General features: G+C 45.2%; 1 protein-coding gene across 4 annotated transcripts in view; it reads right to left on the minus strand.

Annotated features, from left to right (window-relative positions):
* The window catches only part of LOC108929635 (sodium/potassium-transporting ATPase subunit beta-1-interacting protein 3), a 122,759-nt gene that overhangs the window by 36,605 nt on the left and 66,529 nt on the right, over window positions 1-19,625 (minus strand). For all 4 annotated transcript variants that reach the window (XM_018744319.2, XM_018744317.2, XM_018744318.2 and 1 more), the window contains exon 3: window positions 19,471-19,551. In XM_018744319.2, the coding sequence (XP_018599835.1) occupies window positions 19,471-19,551 (81 nt within the window). The remainder of the gene's footprint in view (window positions 1-19,470; window positions 19,552-19,625) is intronic.

The following is a 19,625-nucleotide window of genomic DNA, read 5'->3' on the forward strand; positions in this document are numbered from 1 at the left end:
CAAATTTATTTGTGCGCGGTGGACATGTGTTTGTGAGACGCGAGCAGCAATGGAGATAAAGGAGTGCACTGTACAGAAAATAAAATTAAATATCCGGTGCCGGGAATGCAGGGATGTTTTCTCGGTAATGAGGCAGACCACGATTTCGGTCCGTGACCGTGACAGCGGCCGGAATGCCTCTGCTGCATACGGAGGTCATAAACGAATTCCAGTCCATTTGCATTCTGGAAGTACTCATAAATAAAAGTCTCGTTGTTTTTGAGGGCATGCAACAGTAAAAATCTTGACACGGTGTTTCCCTTGCGGGCTGGTAAAGGGACAATAACCATCTTTCCATGAAACAGCCCAAGAGTAAGAGCCAGCGGCTGCCCGAGCCCTGGTGGGTCAGCCAGGAGAACGGGAGCATGGGGCCTGGGGGCTGGAATCTGACGTTTGGGATTTAGAGGCCTGGAGCCTGTGGTCTGGGTCACATCTATTAATGCCTATAATAATAACTGAGCTCCTCTCAGCTCACAAATCTGGACTCTGTTAATACTACTCATATTATTATTATTATTATTATTATTATTATTATTATTATTATGAGGGGATGCAGTGGCGCAGTGGGTTGGACCGGGTTCTGCTCTCCGGTGGGTCTGGGGTTTGAGTCCCATATGGGGTGCCTTGCGATGGACTGGCGTCCCGTCCTGGGTGTGTCCCCTCCCCCTCCAGCCTTGTGCCCTGTGTTGCTGGGTTAAGCTCTGGCTCCCTGTGACCCTGCATGGGACAAGTGGTTTCAGATGATAATGGTGTGTGTGTGTATTGTTATTATTAATGCATATAATTAATAATAAAATATAATTATTATTATTAGTGTTGCTGTTGTTGTTTATTTTACCACCTAATGATGACTCTTTCTCCTTCCCAAGACCCATTTCACACCACACCCTGGTAAAGGCAAACTCCCACAGTGCTTCCCAGCAGTCCGCAGCAGTCCACCCATAGCGCCGCTCCGCAGCTGCATCTCTTTTAGAAAAAGGAGGGGGTGTTTTGGTCGACAGAGAAGATGCATCTCTTTCATGTTGCCGGACAGTGCCGTCTAGACGGAGTCTCCACTTCCCTGCGATGTCCCCGTGTTCACTCCCCGCAGCGTTGTCTCTAGCTGAGGAGACCTGACAGCCAATACTGCCAAGACTGGTGAGCGGTGCCAGGAGGCTATAGGGAAAATCCCCCCCCCCCCCCCCCCGGGAAAAGCAGCTCTATGGTGCCCCTGAGCAAGGCACTTAACGTGATGACCCACCTGTGTCACTACCTACAGCTACAACCGATGGACATCACTCTGGACAGGAGCGTTTCCTAAGCAACCAAATAACAACAACATCCGATAAAAGTCCAAGGATTTCCGCAAAAACACAAACCCTCAGTCTCGTGTTCCGCAACTGCCATCTACATTGAAAAAAAAAAATTACCTGTGACGGAACAGCGCGTTTTTCAATTCGAAGCGCTAAGGCACTTAAAGAAAACAAATTCCTGATACATAATTGCTTAATGCGACCTCTTTGCAAGAACAATATTTCACAGCAGACTCCTCTGTTTTCTTTGTGTCCAGAAAATTGGCCGTAAACTTTTCCCATCCCCGCACCCCCCACCCCCACCCCCCCGTGCAATATGAAACCATCGACGGGAATTACAGCGGCGGTGTCGGAGTCAACAGAGCCGTTGAATAAATCTGACACAGACATGCAAATGCACCGTAATGTATGAGTCATTCCCCTGGCCTTTTCCTTATGATAATTGCTTTTCCTTTATAATGGTTATCTGCGCCACGGAAGGAAATGGATAAAAGCGCTGTCAGAGGCTATTCTGTCTCCTTTCCAGGGGTGACAGCAACTTTAAATGGGGGTTAATTTGTCTGCCATAAACTGGACAAGCCTTTTTAGGACTGATAAGAGGAAATGGATTAACGCTCTGTGGTGTGGCGCAACACACTTCCTTCGCTCTCGGGTCATTCAACACCTCGGCGAAGGTATAACTCGTGTTAAAGTGGGTCTCTGGGTCTTCCCGAGCACCCATCGGCTTAAGGTTTCTCGATCGGTCGTTGACCCGAAAGGGGTCGGAAGGTCACCTCAATTTCCCTTCATCCCAGAGTACTTGTAAACGACACACCGTACAGAGCAACGCGAGAAAAAAAAAAAAAATCAAACCCCTTCAGTCTGTACAGCTTTGACTGTGTGACATAGCAACGGCTGGCTGTGTTATTGACAATCGTGACCCCTGAAAGCAATCGCTTTATGATTCTGTTATTACTGAGGACTGAACTCCCCGCCCTACCCAAGATAATAAATATAGAAATAAACAGGCCTTAAACTACACATAAAATTGCATTGGGATTTCATCACCTTTGAGTGACGATCTAAAGAGCCCCTCGACTCAGAAAGAGTCCCATGAGTGCCGCGTGACGTCTACGTCCCCTTTGGCAGCGGCGCAGATCCGCGGTCCGTGCCGAGACGCGGGACTCGCTCGACAAATTAATCAAAAACAAAACATCAGATTTCACTTCTTGACTTTTATACATCCACTGTGTAACAATAAAGTCTCTTTTTTTTTTCCACTGAGTTCCTCATTAAAGTCATTTGATAAAGAAAAACTTTTCAAAACTAATTGCATCTGTTTCTGGAGACGACGACCAACTGCAAACCGCAGAACCACTAGCAATTTCCTCCGCGTGAGAAATACTGACCTTGAAATAAATTTCACACTTATCATGAAACCATTAGTTTTGAAAATCATTGAGCCTGTATTACTCGTGTGTTTTTACAGCAGAAACAGTAAAAAAAAAAAACCTCCAGGATACTGTATTTAATTTATTCTCTGCAGGGATACTGCGGTGTGCGTTATCTAAAGAGTCAGAACCAGGTGTTTGGGTATATGCTTACCCAGGTATGTGTGCTTAAACACAAGTCAGCTTTTGAGCTGGAATTGATGAGAAATTAATCTCATCCAGCCTCATATAATAGGGATCCACTGTAATTTCCCCTGCTCCAGATAAAAACATTAAACTCTTTTTCCTAATGCAATTTCCCATCATTTCGCACCGATGCTGATTAACGTTCCGCTCTTTTCCTTTTGCAGGGGCACGAACGAAGCGCAACAGTTTCTCACAACAAATAAGCCTGCAGGTTCTTTTTGTGCACAAATCCTGGACGCTAAGGAAATAACCATTAAGACTAGAGGAGACCTGTACCGAAAAACATCACGCCCCCCTTTTGTGCCCAAATCCAGCATAAATGGGCAGAGGATTTTACGTCAAACTCGGAACAAACGTCCAAGGAAGTCATTCCTCAGCTGTCACGTCCAGCGGTAACGCCGGCGCGGTCACGTGTTGCTGCACATCCACAAGAAGATGAAATGGGTGATATTCTCAAGTGCGGAGCAAACATATATAGGTGCGCTGTGCAGAGTAAGGAATGAAGCGCCGATGTGGTACGAGGAACAAGAGAGCACGGAGGAGTGGATCTTTGGACTGGAACACAAACACACTCCAAATGGGATCTCAGAAGCATGTGAGCAGACGTGGTATGAGAATCGCCAGGAAACACAGTGCGGAGGTGATCAAAAATCCACAGCTAGATGTTCCTCCTTCGTTCCTATGATAGCTGATGGTGCTTGGGATCTGTTCACTGGGTTCAGGTGTGCCGGTGTGGCTGCGACCCCCCTCCCCCCACCACCACGTTCATCCCACATGGTTCTCAAGGTTGTGACACCAGCTGGGGCACAGTCGGACAAAATAGGTTAGGAAAAGAATTTAAAACATTTGAATTTGGTGATCTAAGTATTTCAGACTTATAAAAAGCATTCCACCAGGTTCTGTCACGAGTCAGTGCTAATGATTATGATTTTTTCTTAAACATTATGGCTCCGGGGGGTGCGGCGGTACAGTGGGTTGGACCGGGTCCTGCTCTCCGGTGCGTCTGGGGTTCGAGTCCCGCTTGGGGTGCCTTGTGATGGACTGGCGTCCCGTCCTGGGTGTGTCCCTCTCCCCTTCCGGCCTTGTGCCCTGAGTTGCCGGGTAGGCTCCGGTTCCCCCCAACCCCGTATGGGACAAGAGGTTCTGAAAATGTGTGTGTGCATTATGGCTCTCGCTGGCTCCTATGAATACAGGCCAAAAACTATCTCACAGCCCAGCGTCCCTTAAGCAGCTTGCAGGGATGAGACAACGCGAGAAATTCATGAGCTAATGCATTTCATGATGCAAAGACTACTGTTTGATTCCTACTGCAAAAGAAAAAAAAAATCTAATTAAAGGGGAGTGAGCAAATTTAATTAATATCGTTTTCACCATCATGTTTCATTTTATTCGTAACATTTCATCTGAATTAAAAGAGGAACTAGACGCAGTGACCGTAGAACATCCTTTCTGCTAACTGGAGTACGGCTCATTCTGGTTTTTATTAGTAGCAAAAAGTCATAATAAATAAAATAATTACAAGTAATTTTTGTACTACACTGAGATCTCTGACTCCTTTTTCTTAGAGCATATTCTAATAAAACATCATTTTCTTGTACGTTGTCATATTGCAGATGTTTCACTGTACTCCATCAGTTAACATTTATTGATTTATTTCAGACAGTTAAGGCTGCTTTATTAGACTTCAGATAAATTCATGTGAATGAGAAGACAGTAAAAAGAAACACAAAACATCCTCCAGCTGCATGGAATAAAACATTTTTATAACAGCCGATGACAGTTTGTGTTTACAGGCTGCTGTACAAAATGTTCATCAGACCTGAAAATGAATAATAAAAAGCAAAACGCTCACAAAGTGGAAAAGTACAGGTGCTGCATAAGGAGTCTGTAGACCAACAGCTGCTGGACAGTGTATGTGTGTGTGTGTCCGTCCATCGGAACAAGTGTTTGACAAAGAGGATCTGGATTAAGGACCACTGTAGACGCAGGTGCGGGTGTCCGATTTCCACCTCCCGGTCACGTGTATCGCGATCCGTGGTCGGGTCAGCTCTCCGCCACCCGAAAAGAGCCCGCGTACCCGTTGGCGGAGGAGGAGAAATCTCCTTTCCGCCCGCACATCTGTGCGTTAATGCGGCGAATCCGAACGGCTCGGAGGGATCGTGGGCCCCCGCCATCCATCACGGACCGGACCCTGCTGGTTCCCAGACAGATGGCCAAGTGTGAAGCCAGGCGGTGGTAATTGATGAGGTGGAAGCAGAACGGCGGCAGGTTGGGATGAGGCGGGGGAGGAGGTGTCGCCACATCTGGACACACGTGGCCGCTGACACGCACGTCTGTACACGCACGTGACGGCGCTGCGCCCGTCCTTCTTTTGATGCCAGAGGGGGGCGGGGGGCAGCGCTGGATGTCAACGTAAGCACGTGACCGATCGCGATGGGACGGCGGAAATTACACGGCTTACTGCTCCATTTTCCACGAAAACACCAGGCGAAAAACATCAGCACGTGCGCCGAGTCTCAGCACATGCATATTGTAGGATCTTTTAAGTGTCTGCTGAAAACAGTTTTATTTTCTACTGCTTTTACATAATTGATTTCTTTTACTTTTATTATGTGAATGGTACTTTTAATGTCTGTTCTTAAATGTATTTTATACTACACACACACACCATCATCTGAAACCACTTGCCCCATACAGGGTCACAGAGCCTAAGCCGGCAAGACAGGGCGTAAGGCTGGAGGGGGAGGGGACACACCCAGGACAGGACGCCAGTCCATCGCGAGGCACCCCCAGCGGGACTTGAACCCCAGACCCACCAGAGAGGAGGACCCGGTCCAACCCACTGCACCACCGCACCCCCTTAATTTTGGTATTTATGCCTCATTTATAATTTCACTGCTGTGTACTTTTATTACTATGCACTTAATTTTCTGCAAAATGCTTTGAATGACCATTGTGTTTGAAGAGTGCTACAGAAATAAACTTGACTTGACTTGACCATGTCAAATGCCTTCATAACTGTACCATTTGAGGGGAGGCGCTAAAATGCTGAGGAATTTCCTTTCCTTTGCTTTTTGCTACATCTCGTTCTACAGTAACAAGTCTTAGAGTTTTATCTATCTCTCTTGTGTATTGCAGTTCCATTTTTCTAACTCATAGCCACGGATATCACAGATCATTATCTACTGACTGAGCCACAAAATTATGTGAGAATTAACAGTGGCATATTAAACACAGATATCCAGGAATGACGGTGTTAAAAAGCCTTTTTTTCAAACCTACATAGAACATTGTACAGGTGGCAAGGTGGAACAGTGTCTGAGGTCTGGGTTGGGATGAGGGTTCAAGTCCTCAGTCTGTGTTGAGTTTGCATGTTCTTCCCAGGTTGACACAGGTTCCTTCCAAGTGCTCTGGTTTCCTCCCACAGTCCAGTGATGTGTTTTAGGATAACTGGAGACTTAAAATTGCTCATAGTGCGTGTGAGCGAGTGAATCTGTACGGCTGATTTGTAGTGCGCTGTGATCCAGGGATTACCATGACCAGTGTTTCCAGGATAGGCTCTGCACCGGCTAAACCAGTTCCTGAGAATGCATCAAGGAACGTTGCGGCTCTATCAGATGCTAAGATGTGCCTAGTCGCACATGGGTCTGGAGCATCTCGTTGGGTCTGAGATACCATCTACTGCAACCACAGCTGCATGTCATTCCAAAAGGACATGATAGTCAAATATAACACAATTGTTGACTTAATCTAATCACATGCCCTGTGGGGGTGGAGAGGAACGATTGCTAATGGCTGCCATCCGCTGGGATCACAGCTTATAGGGTAAAGGTCCACAAACAGTGAAGAGTCGGTAATGACTCTCCATTTGCTTTAATAACACATGAATGCCATTAATTTGGGCGAGAGGCATTCTGAAAGGGCAAAGTTTGTAGGAGAAAAACATGTTGTTGTGCACGAGGGACAAAACAGAGGTACTTTCCACCAATACCACCTCGCCAGCTAGAGGAACCTCAGGCTGTAGACTGCAGAGAGAGCGACACCAATTATGGCACTGTGAACGTTTCTCTACCAAGAGCAACACGTTTTACATATTTAATACGTGACATATAAAAGAGCAAGTAATTTAATGGCAGTGCTTTAAAAGCCGCTTGACAGTAGTTCACAGTGAATATGATTTGCATCACAATGCATCTGGCAGCCCACGCTGGGAACATGTGATAAACATCCGAGCTGGTTTATCGTGCAATCTCGCACTGTGTTCTGTGTCATGACTCGTGAATGCAGACTTTATAATGTTTTCACATACGGCAAGGTCTTCTGATGCCGTCATATTTTATTATATTGACAGATAAGGTAGGCTCTTCCGATCGGCCGTTTTGCTTCCAATGCTTATTAACCGAGTATGTTTCTGGCCGATCTCTAAACTCAGCTCCTTCGCCGCATGCTAATTAGTCACGTTCTCCAATCACCACTCTGCTGCTCTTTTCCAAACGATCTCCACTACAGGAGGATCAAAATCCCCTTAGCGTAGTTGTTCAAACCACCAACGCGCTGATCTTCACGTCCATTCGTTCGTACGGTAGAGGCGCTCGTGGTACTCGTGCGTGTGGGATGTGCCCTTAATCCGTAAACATGCATTGTCAAATAACGCAGAAACTAGAGCAATTAATATCTAGAGCGAAATGTCGAGAAACGCACAGCAATACCCCTGCCTTGGATGAATAAAGAACTACGAACTGCAGCCCTATTGAAAGCCCATTTCTGATGGTACAATCTGGGCAGACTGCATGACAAAGACATAATTAGGTTCTGGAAGAGGTCTGGTCGTTAATCCCATTCTCCAATCAGGGTAGTCCCGCGGTGCGCTCGGCGGGTTGCTGCCTGGCAACCGACGTTTCCGCGGCTTCTGAGAAGCGAGCGGCTCTCGACGTTCGACATACTTCCCGGGAACCAGGAGCAACACGGGACGCCAACGGAAAAGGCAGACGTGTGCCGGAGAGGACCGACGGGAAGGCCGGCACGCTATCGGCACTTGTGCGATTTAAAAAACAATTTATGTTTCCGCAGGTAATGGCAAACTCCAGTTCACACTGGTTTCAAGAGACCCGGGCCAATTACCCTGCGCTGTCAGATTTCCAGCTATGTTATATAGCCTTTCATGCGCTACGTTCCCCTTGAAGAAAATTAGACGCTTCGAAATTTAATCTGCAAATTGGCCATTTCATTTCAGAATTTAGAAGACGCAACGAGGACCTTTAGCGCCTGGGTGATGTATCCAAAATCAATTAACTGTGAGCATTGCTTAAACAGCCTGAGCGGCAGAAATGTGACTTTTTCTTTACCACACCTGGACGTGTTAAATAAAAAAACTTACCATAATAGAGACACGGTTACTCGAGTGAATCCTGTGCACCAGGGCTATTCAATCACAGTCCTGGGGGGCCGAATCCAGCAGTTTTTCCAGCTCTCCTTACACCACTAAGAGCTTAGAAATGGAGTTAAATGGGTTCAATCGAGATAGTAGGCTGAATTAGGTGGTTCGCTGCCCGGCTGGAACTCAAACCTCCTGGGCTCTGCCCTCAAACGCCGTACCCGAATAACCTTCCCGGACACACCGAAGCAGCCACGGGCCTTTTTCAGCCGAGAATCGCCACGTCACTGAGACAGATTTTCGCTGCGCGCCCCCCGAGTTGGAATGACCTCATGCATTTCAGAAAGTGTCATGTTTTTCATTTGAAGTGTTCTTTGAAGATACAGCAGCAGTCTCGTGGAAATTTGCGGTTTGATCGAAAGGAACTACCCGTCGAGGTCACTTATGGAGCATGGGGTCAGAGTCCCGCTCGGTTCGTTCCAAAAATCCTCACTGCACCGGGATCGTCTTTCCCCGCACGCCGTCAACAGCTCCTTGTCCGCTGCCGATCTCCGAGTTACTTTCACATCTCTCCTTCTCCTGATGTCCTCTGGAGAAATCAGCTGGCAGCAAATGGACTGAGAAACAGTAACATGACTCTCGACTGCTATTTACAGATGTGACCCGAAGTATTTATAACACTGCGGCATTGTTTGCAAAATAAATGAATTATGTTGGTTTGCTGTGCACTCATAGGCTCGGTGTTGCGAGGGGGTGGGAGATGACCTATCGATGCCGGTACATTTACTGTAAATTGCAGCTGTCCATGCACTTACCAGCCGAAGGTGATAACGTGAGTCAATGCAGAATACATCTACCTATAAAGATAAACATCAGAATGCGATTACAAACGGCTTCTCGGGACTGCCGTGACAGTTTGCCCGAAGCGACGCAAAGAAAATTCCGGAAGTATGATTGGGACGGGGGCATTTCAGCTTGGTGGCTCTTTATAACGCTCCTAGCCTTACACACCGACGTCTTGTATAAATGTTGCCTCACTACTACCTCAGTTCCTTCATTTAAAATTCAAGGTGGCAGAGATTCATTAAATAATTCACAGTCTTCGCTACAAATCAAGAAAAAAAAAAAATTATTCGCTGTGCCGTAAGTCTTTCCGAGTTCTGTTCAGTGTTATTTCCTGCTATAAATGTCTTTTAATCTCAGCTCCAGAGACAACTCGGCATACAGTATGCGCATCAGCCTTCAAATTATCTTCCTCTTGATGTATGCAAATTCCTTCCTACAACATTATCGCCCGTACCTAAAGGGAATACTCATTTGTTTCCCGTTGTATCAAAGCATTTAACATGCTTTTTTCCAAGACACTATCTACTCACATTTATTCAACAACGGCACCTTATCGTATGATTTTTCTTTCAAGGTAATCAAGCAGACGGACTCTTCGGTGTTTTCCGCCTCGCGGTTCCGCAGCAGTTACGCACACAACTCGGAGCGTTCATTATTTCGAGTCAATTACCCAGTCTTCGGGCTTCGGAGCTCCTTGGCTGCGACAGTCAAATGCTGCTAATCCGCTGTGTCGTCTGAGTCATCGGGTCCTCGTCTCTCTCCACCTGTGGCATCTGTTACGGTCTCGTCAGGGGTCTCGAAGACTGGTTTGGTGTAATATTCACTGTCATGGGCATGTACACTACAAAGAGGGCTTGTGGACCCCTAGACTGCGCTGCCACATTACTAAGGGTGGAATGAGAGCTCCTGGATCGATCACCAGGAAGCACCACGACGAAAAGTTGAGTTCAGCCCAAAAAGCTATGCATGCAGCAAGAACAAGTGGTGTGACAAGGATTCGGAAAGAAATAAGACGCTTTCCAGTCACCTCCTATGTGGTGCTCTACATATATTAATTTAGCTGATGCTTTTCTCCAAAGTGACTTACAGCATTAAGTGACTTATGATCATTTACCCACTTCAAAAGCAGAGTAATTCTACTTTTTCTGAACTGTTCAGCGTAAGTACCTTGTTCATGAGTACTACACCAAGAGGTGGGATTCAAACCTGAACTGTTGTAGGTACAGTGAAACCCTGTTATAATGCGATCGTTAGGGTCCATAAAAGGTCATCGCGAAAAAAGCGGGGTCACGCTGAATCGGGGTTCAAGAAAATCAGTGTTCAAACTGACCAAATGTTGACCAAACATACTAAATCACCCTTATTTTTGTCTTATTTCACCCCGTTTTTTTGCATGTTAACTTTCTAGCAAGTATACAACATTTGAATTAAAGAACTGTGTGAATTAATGGTTGTTGTTACAGGCATTTCAGCATTTCTAACCTACTCGCGCTGTAAGACGGTCTGCTAAATTAGCAACCTTCGCCAACTTTTCAACTTTTCAATGTAGTTTCTCACATTCCAGAAAGAGCAAAAAAAGGGTCCAATGACCCATCGCGTATATCCGAATTCACAGTAAATCGGAGCACATTAAACCGGGGTTTTACTGTACTTCTGACCAGTAAATAACTTGCTGCCCCATCCATCCATACAAATTCAGTAACATCTTGTAGAGACTAGGATCGCAGTCAACCAGAACCCCATGTATGCCATATCATATATGCAGTGCTCTGTCACATGTGATGGCACAATGTGACAATACCGACCTTAAAAATGACCTTATGAATGCTCAGGTCATTGATCAGGTGACTGATCAGATGGTCGGTCAGGAGACCGAGTGGCTCAAGTGAAACCAGGAAGCAGTGCCATTCCGGTAGAGGCACAGCTGTCCGCACAGGCCTTTGCAGGTAGAATCATGTGCTGCCAGGTTTCATTGGTTTGATGGCTTTTGTTTCAGTAGGTGAACATGGAGAGCTCTTGGTGTTTTTAATTCTGATCATCAGCTTTTTCTGAGCCCCATCCTAAGCTCCATAAGCTCAACCCTCAGCGTCATTAAGTTCCCAGTTAGGAAGCTGCCTCCCGAAGTGACCGGGAAATAAGGCCTTTGTGTTCATAAGTGATTAGTCATTTCCAGCCCTTGTATGTACAGTTTTGTGCTGCTGCCACCAACTAGCAGATTATCTAAGTGCTGAGCAACAGCATTGTTTCAATAAAATATCGACTCTGCCAGCAGCACGTCACAATAATTCGATGTGAACCCGGAGGCCAGTCCCAAAACAGAGAGAGAACTTTCAGTAGTTATGAGGGAATAAGATATAAATATTAAAGCCGACATGTGGCTGACTGAAGAAAACATTTTCCCAAACAGGGATCATTGTTCTTCATCCAGTCGGGAAAGGGAACAAAGCAGCAGTTCTGTCCAAAATGACACATGTGGAGTACTGACTTCATCTGAGCACTTGAAGACAGTAGGATTGGTGAAACTCGCTCAAAGAAATGTCAGATCCCCAGACACACAGTGGTTCCAGGAAATCCCAGCTGGCTGTGCGTGTGAGGGGGTGACGGGATAGTCCTGGAGTTACGATGTGCCACCGTGGCCCAGACGTGGTCCCACTTCCCAGGTGGTTTCGCCAGAACCGCAGGGTGTCCATCATTTGCGTCACTGCTGTGAGAGAACCTGACCTGAGTCTGGAGAAGGAACCTCATCAGTCACCCCAAAACGTTAATTCCATACATACAATAATACACAGGGAAAGATGTTCAAGCCCTTGTGCTAAAATTAAGGGGGCTGGACACAAAGCAACCATGCCACCAGTACTCCATCCCTCCTCAAACCCTATATACCACCCACCCCTCCTCAGAATATTTTCCTCCACCTACAAATCAGCCCACATCATGGACAGGTACTACCCTCCTCACTGGGAGCCATAGCGAGCACTTCACTGGGGTTGTCAAGTGGGCACCTTCCTTCATTGATGTTTCATTGAATTGAGCCCAGGACACCTCCAGAAGGCTCAACGACGAGATCTGGCATCCCAAAATTAAATGAGACCTTGACTACTGCGGCTGTGTGCCTAATAAGGATTCGATTTCATTTTGCTAAACACGCCACAAAGATCGACACGCTTAGAGGAAGCAGTTCTATTCTCTCTATCTATTTCATGACTTCTGGTAATGAGAAGTCATGGAATTCATGGGAAAAAAACAACACACATTCCATGTGTCTTCCATTATGTCCTGCAATGTCCTCACCACCCACACCACGTTGAGGGAGAGTGTGAGAGCAAGGAGGACACCAGCATAGTTCCGAAAATCAAAGTGGTGGCACACAGAAACAGAGAAATGCTATGGGCCCACTCTCATTCTAATGGTAATTCGAGCCATTTAAGTTTGGTCTTTGACAAATGAAGGAAATAAAAGGAGGGAGAACTCTGGGAACTCGGCCTAATCAGCGAGAAACGGGCCCTCCGCGCTAGGATTCATCAGCGCATGAAAGGCGTCCGTGCACAGCGAAATCCCTGTCGTCTTTATTGTTGGGACATCACGGCATCAGCTCTTTGAAGGAAGTTGGGTTTGAAGGGGCACCTAAATAACAAAGAGACGCTGATTTTTCAAATTCACCTTCGTCTTCGGGAAAAATAAAGCATGCCGTTGACAAGTTAAGAGCCACAAAGACATCTAGCCTAAGGGAGCACAGAGGGGTGCGATGCAGTGACAACTAATGGGCTGTGAGCTTACGATGTCTTGCACATGGATTCAAGGCCCAGGAACAGCATGTAATGCTGCCCTTGAGAGTGTTTTTGGAAAAGCACAGAAAATAGCCCTCTCCTTACTCTGTCCATAATCGTACCCCCTCCTTCCCACCCCCAACACCGCCAACATAACCTGTCTTTCTTCCCTCGGCCCCCTTTCTTTGTCACCCTCAACCCGCCCCCTCAGCAGGGGTTGTTCCGGGCAGACAGTTCCCTGCTTTTTCCCCACTCAGACTGGGGGGAGGGTGGGATGACAGCTTTGCTTTTCTCATGGCTTGTCAAAGCCTGTTGGATTCCCTTTGTAGCCAGAGTAGCAGGCCAAGAGACCCCTGCCCATTATTTTTGCCTCTGCCCCAATGAACAAAAGCTCACCCTGTTTCATCGTGTTTGCCACCTCTTCTTCATGCCAGGTCGAGTTTTGGCGGGGAAATTATCATCTAGTTTCTCATTTGGAGAATGACAAAGAGGGTCAGACATCTGTGTTGTAGACGTAGATAAGATAGAAATCTAATCTTTTTGGACAGTGAAGAGAATCCTCTTATGACAACCTTGGACCACTTCTTTTATGTAGGTTCTCTTGAAGGCCCACAAATGGTGTCTGCTCCTTCCTGATAAAAAAGGAGGGAAAGATGCCTTGACTGTGTGCCAGGCAAAACCTCAAGTAATAATTCAGCGTGGCGTCTTCGCATTCAGCTTGTTTTGATTTTAATACCTTGTGAAAAGTTTCCGTTAAATGGGTATCATACCTGAAGTTGGACAAATAGGTAGCTGTATGCTAAACCGTTGATGCGGAGCAGCGTTCCATATGTACGATAGCTTGAAACAGCAAAAATTATGATCGACCACAGTTTTTGTGACAGCAGAGTCCGTGGTTGCGGTGTGTCCAAGGAGAAGCTCTTGATGCGTTTGTAAATCTCTTACCTAATATAAATTCTCCTTCTCGCTCTCTGTCTTGACCTCTCTCTCCTCACTGCAAGGTATAGCTCAGGGACAGAAAGCAGATCATCTCTAGAGCGCAAATGGTGGGGAAAAAACATCTCTCTGGCTTCCCTCATGGCTGGTGTATATAGGCAAGGTCGCCAGGTTCATTCGGAGATGGTCTCTGAATGGAGAGGATGGTCCAGATACGCAGATGGGATCACTGAACTAGCGAATGCCCCTTCTCCGCTGGTACTTCCATCTATGCCAGAGCAGAACCTCTCCCATCCCCCCCCATCTCAGCAGACCTGCTTTTATAACAACACACCAGAGACCCCCTAAATCAAGCGAAACAGATCACTGAAACAGTAAAAGCTCCACAACAGCACTTCAAACTTACACCAGATTTAGACAAATGTGAGGCATGGACAGCTCGGGAATACCAAATTACTTTCATCCCTCATTCTGCGGTTAACAACTCAGTGCTTTTTCACGCACATTCAGTGGACAGAAATGACCAGTTTTCTCCACAAGTCAATTCATGTTTCTGCCTGCATGATTTTTATTCATAGCTATTTATTTATTACTGTTCATATGAATTGTACATTGTTACCAAGCAGCAGAAATAATTCTTTTTGTCTCACCCTTCACTAAGATCTCTTAGAATTACAACTTTTATAAATTATTTAAAATATGTATTTTCAACACAAACCTTTTAATTGATCTTTCCTTAACTTTGCGTTTTTTTTTTGTAACTGTTTTCTCATTCACTGGATAATATTGTAAGAAAGTGTGGCTCACAGGATGAGTAACCCATTGTAAGTAGTGTATGTAGCAGTGTAACTCACCTTGGTGAATAAGGTGTGTGGGCTCATAACACTACATAGAGTTCATTGGAAGTCGTATGTAAATGTAAATAAATGTAAATGTGTCCGGTAGGCAGGAGTTTAGGCCACGCCCCCATCTCTAAGATTGACAGCCCCACCTGGGGAAGCGCTCTTAAACAGGAAACGAGCACCAGGGGTGGCAGCTGAATCACTTAAAAACTCATTTTGAAATTAAATTAAGAAGGTATACATGGGTGTGGATTTTTAGGAGTTTTGAATTGTGGCTGTTGATTGTTACAATCAGTTTTGGAACTGTTGGTATTGTGCTAGATTTCTCTTGAGCTCCTTAACGTGTTTTTCGTGAGAATTTCTTCCTGTGTTTTTCACGAGAATTTCTGAGCTTCGCTCTTTTTCTCTGTTTTTGTAGCATAAGAGCGGAAGAGCCACTTCGATTTTGTTTCAGGTTCACGAATATGAGCAGAAAACCTGTTTGAAAACGTGTTCCCGCCACCCCATGTCTGAAATCCCTGGATGAGACATGTTCCCGCACATCACAAGCTTCTGTCCGAATAATATTACAATTTATAACAATTTTAAAGTTTCGACACTATGGCGACGCTCCTTTTACATTCCTGCCCCCTTGAGATCCTTCGTGCCCAGCGCTGCTTTCATCCACTAACAAATTAAGTATGTAGACGTCTATGCAGCAACTTTAAGAAAAGTTATTTATGGTCAAGGCTCAGGCAATTGTTTTTTGACTATAAGCACACTGAGAATTTATCATGTGAAATCCTCCCGTTCTCCTGTCTGGGACTTGTTTAGCCTGAAGATAAATCTTAATTTAAAAAAGCTAGTATGACAATGTTATTATAATCAATTACCCACCAGCATAATGTTCAACTTCCTGCTTGACTTCCTGTGACTTGCAAATGATCCAGATAATTACAAAGTGCCAGAAATGCCCTATTTAAACCATTTTACCAAAGACCTCTTAGAATAAACATATCTACAATCGAGTGGAATGTATTTATGCTTCAAATTACACTGCAGCATATGTCTTGCTATAAAGAGAGAAGAAATCATGCAATCGCCCATTAAATAATTACAATTGCCTCTGTCAGCAACTAAGATCATATCTCGGACCGCACGGCGATAAAAGGCAGTCGGATGAAACGGCCCGGCGTGCAAGCGCTCTCTCTCTCTCGCTATTAAGACGGAGGTCCTTGCCAAGACAGCACACTGCAGTCATTTGTTTCCTAAAGCAAGAGCGAGGCCCAGCCAATACAACACATGTTGCATGTCAAAGGCTGTCTTTCTATCTCAATTACCATGACAAGTCATCAATGGCGCGTGATTAGCCTCCGTACAGTGTAGCTGACAGCACTAGCTAGCCGACGACCGACTTAAAATTAGCTGGGACAATCACAATTCATTCATCCAAGCATCTGAAAGTGCTTGTTTTTGGACGATTAACATTGAAACCCAGGTCACAGGAATGACCTTGTGATTGTAACCTGACCCCCCCCCCCCAGCTTAGGGAAATAATCAGACTCTTGTATCTCCATTAAAGACCATTCATTTTGGCTCACTAAGTTCCTATTCACTTTTATTATCAATAACCTCTTGTTTAACGCAGGGTCACAGCAGTCCATCGCAGAGTATACACACACACACACACACACACACACACATTACAGGCCATTTACAGCATCCAGTTAATTTAAATTGCATGTATTTGAGAAGTGAAAGGAAACCGGAAGATCCAGAGGAGCCCCACACAGACACAGGGAGAACATGTAGACACACTGAGCGAGATCTGAACCTACACCCGAACAGCCCAGGTGCTGTGAAACAGCAACACTATCCATTGCACCGCACGGTGCTCACATCATTTTGAAGGTATTGCAAACTACTGTATATTTACTCTTTTTTTTTATTTAGCACACACTTTTCTCCAAAGCAACTTCCAATGAGTTCTATGCAGTGTTATCACCCCACATACCTTATTCACCAGCATGACTTACACTACTAGATACACTGCTTACACTGGGTCGCTCATCCATGCATCAGTGGAACACACACACACTCTCTCTCTCTGTCACTCACACACTATGGGTGAGCCTGAACAGCATGTCTTTGGGAGGAAACCAGAGCACCCAGAGGAAACCCACACAGACACAGGGAGAACACGGAAATTCCACACAAACCGAGCGGGGATCAAACCCACGCACCACCCAGGCGCTGTGAGACAGCAGCGCTACTCACTGGGCCACCACCCCACCCAGCTTGCAAATGCATATTGAGATGTATTTGAAATAAATAATGCAATTATAGTCAGTATTGGTGGTACATAATGTCTGTTATATCTGTTACCGTAATCCAAACCCTAACGCGCTGCCTTCCTTTATCCGAGAAAAACCAAAAATGATTAATTGACTCTGCAAATGGTTGCATGTACTGTATACCTATAAGCAATATTGTGATGATGGTATGTACCCTATATTATAGAGACTGTATAGCTTCAGGATTCTTAATTTAATAAACATCAAGATGCAAAGCTCACACATAATTATAAAGTAACAGTGAGACCATGGGGTCTTTGAAGCATTCCGGCTCAGCAGAAAAAGGGTCAATGAGGAATGTAATCAGAGGCCTGGAAGCTGCAGCTCCTCAAGCGACTGTGTATATCTCTTTGAGTTTGCTTTCAAAGTCTTAGCTGCAGCATGTTCTCTCGCCTGCGGGACCGAAGGGAAACGTGTACGTCCCCCCTTCTACAGCTGTGTCTTAAATGGCTGCAACCTGTTCATGAATGCAAACATTATGCAGCGGAGTGGTTTCAATTTCCTTTGTAAATCAGGGTTAAGTTTGTCCAAATGGTGCAGCGGGTCCACGAGAAACGACGTATCCAAGACCCACCAGGGGTCTCACAGCTCATGGCAGTCCCTGTGTTTCTCCTGCATGAATACTTTGACAGCATCCAGCTGTTCCTTAACTTAACCCCTTGGAACCCACCTCTACAGTACAACAAAATGTCATCAGATGGGTCTGTCTACAGCTCGGCATTAAGATATTTCATCCGCCTCATGACTGAGATCATCTGTTTAAATAAAGCTGACAATTTCTAGCACAGGTTTCATGACAGTCCCAAAATTAAGGTTTTTTTTCTAATACCTTTTGTTCCCGGTGAATGGCAAAACTGAAAATGCAAGTGTCAGGGAAGCCTTTTTCAACCTTTCACAGCCCAATTAATTCATCCGTTGACCTGGTCACAGAAGACGCCTTATCTGTCACAATTCTTCTGAGTTTTGCTGAAGGAGGAGTTTTTTGACAGCTCTCGTCAGTGCATTTTTTTTGTATCTGTTCCTCTAGTTCTGTCTATTAATGAAACAATATCCAGGATTTAATTTACAGGCAGCTAGAGTTTAAACACATGCTGTCAACTGCAATTTCTACAGCTCATCCCAGGACTCATGAAGCACAATGCTTCTTTTACCTGCAGGTCAGTATGTAAACATGCTTGATGAATTCCTTCATGTTCGATATTCATTGTCATCAATGTACCAGTGTGATGGTTGAAAAGAGTCTTCATTGGGTAATGACTGAGACGAAATCAGAGATGCAGTTTTGAACAACCATGCCTTGATGGTGAAACATTGTACAACAAGCTTTCTTCCAAGGTGTTTGTAAGATGTGTGGGTCACGGAGTGGAGCTCCTGTGCACACGTCTCCTTATTCTTCGGAAGGTCGATGTTAGCATGATCAATTTGTGCTGTACAGTTAAAGAACTCAAATGTAAGAGATGCATGGCTAAAGGTAAACAAAATATCTCACTAAAAAAATCAGTTTTCCTTCTATTTTTTTACCTTTACATTGTCCTCCTCAATCCATCTTAGCAAAGACACTAAAGCGGAGTCAAACTTACACTGACCTTTACACCTTGCACTTCATTGATTTCGAATTGAAAAGCTTCCTTTCCCTCTGATGTCGAAAGCACCAATTCAGTGTAACTCAGATATAGCCTTGAATGTAACCTAGTCATTTTTTTCAAATGATTAATTTATTTCTTCTTCCCATGATAGGTCTCAACTGGCATCCTATGTAAGGTATACTCTGCTTCATGCCTATGCTTCTACACCATTGGTCATGAAGTTATTGATGATGGATGGATGGGTGGATGGGCAACGCTTACAAACTGCTGCTATAAAACTGCTGATAAAGTGTGGGCAGGTTGGCTACTGTTCTCCACACAGGATGTTTGTAATATCTGTTGTCTGCTTTGGAGGCTCACATAATAACTGTTTTCTGAATTGGATGTGCATAATTATTTCTCTCTTGGATAACAATTTCACAGCGCATGACGGTTTTGAAAGGACTAGCCTGCTGACCCTATAACCGGACAGAGCTGCAATTTTGTTTCCCCCAAGATTCAGTGCCAAAAATATGGTGCATAGTTGACTGCAGCTGCTTTCTTCCATGGTAAACTCTCACGGAGCAGAGAGGAACCTCATTAACAAACAGAAAAGCGCAGTTTAGAAGCTCAGTCCCCGAAGAGATAAACAAGGCCATGTGAAAAAGCGTAATGTGCCTTTGAAGTTATTCCATATCGTTGCAAGGGCTCATGAAACCAAATATGGGATGAAAGGGGTTTTTTTGGAGAAATAATTCTGGAAATCAGCTGCCTGACACCGAGCAAATACACGTTTACAGATTCATATTAGCAACTTACTGAACACCGTCTCTTAAGGTGTAGGCGTAAAAGGAGCTTACCTTAGAGAGACCACCCACTTCCAAGTAGAAGCAGATAAGGAACACATTCCAGGCGACCCAGAGCGCGGTCCAAATGGAATACTGGAGAAAGAGAAAGACACGTGGTAAAGAGCCTGGGGAGACCAAGGGCAGAGGGGGTGGGGTTGGGAAAATCA

The sequence above is a fragment of the Scleropages formosus genome, chromosome 9, assembly GCF_900964775.1.
Source record: "Scleropages formosus chromosome 9, fSclFor1.1, whole genome shotgun sequence".
Lineage (NCBI taxonomy): Eukaryota > Metazoa > Chordata > Actinopteri > Osteoglossiformes > Osteoglossidae > Scleropages > Scleropages formosus.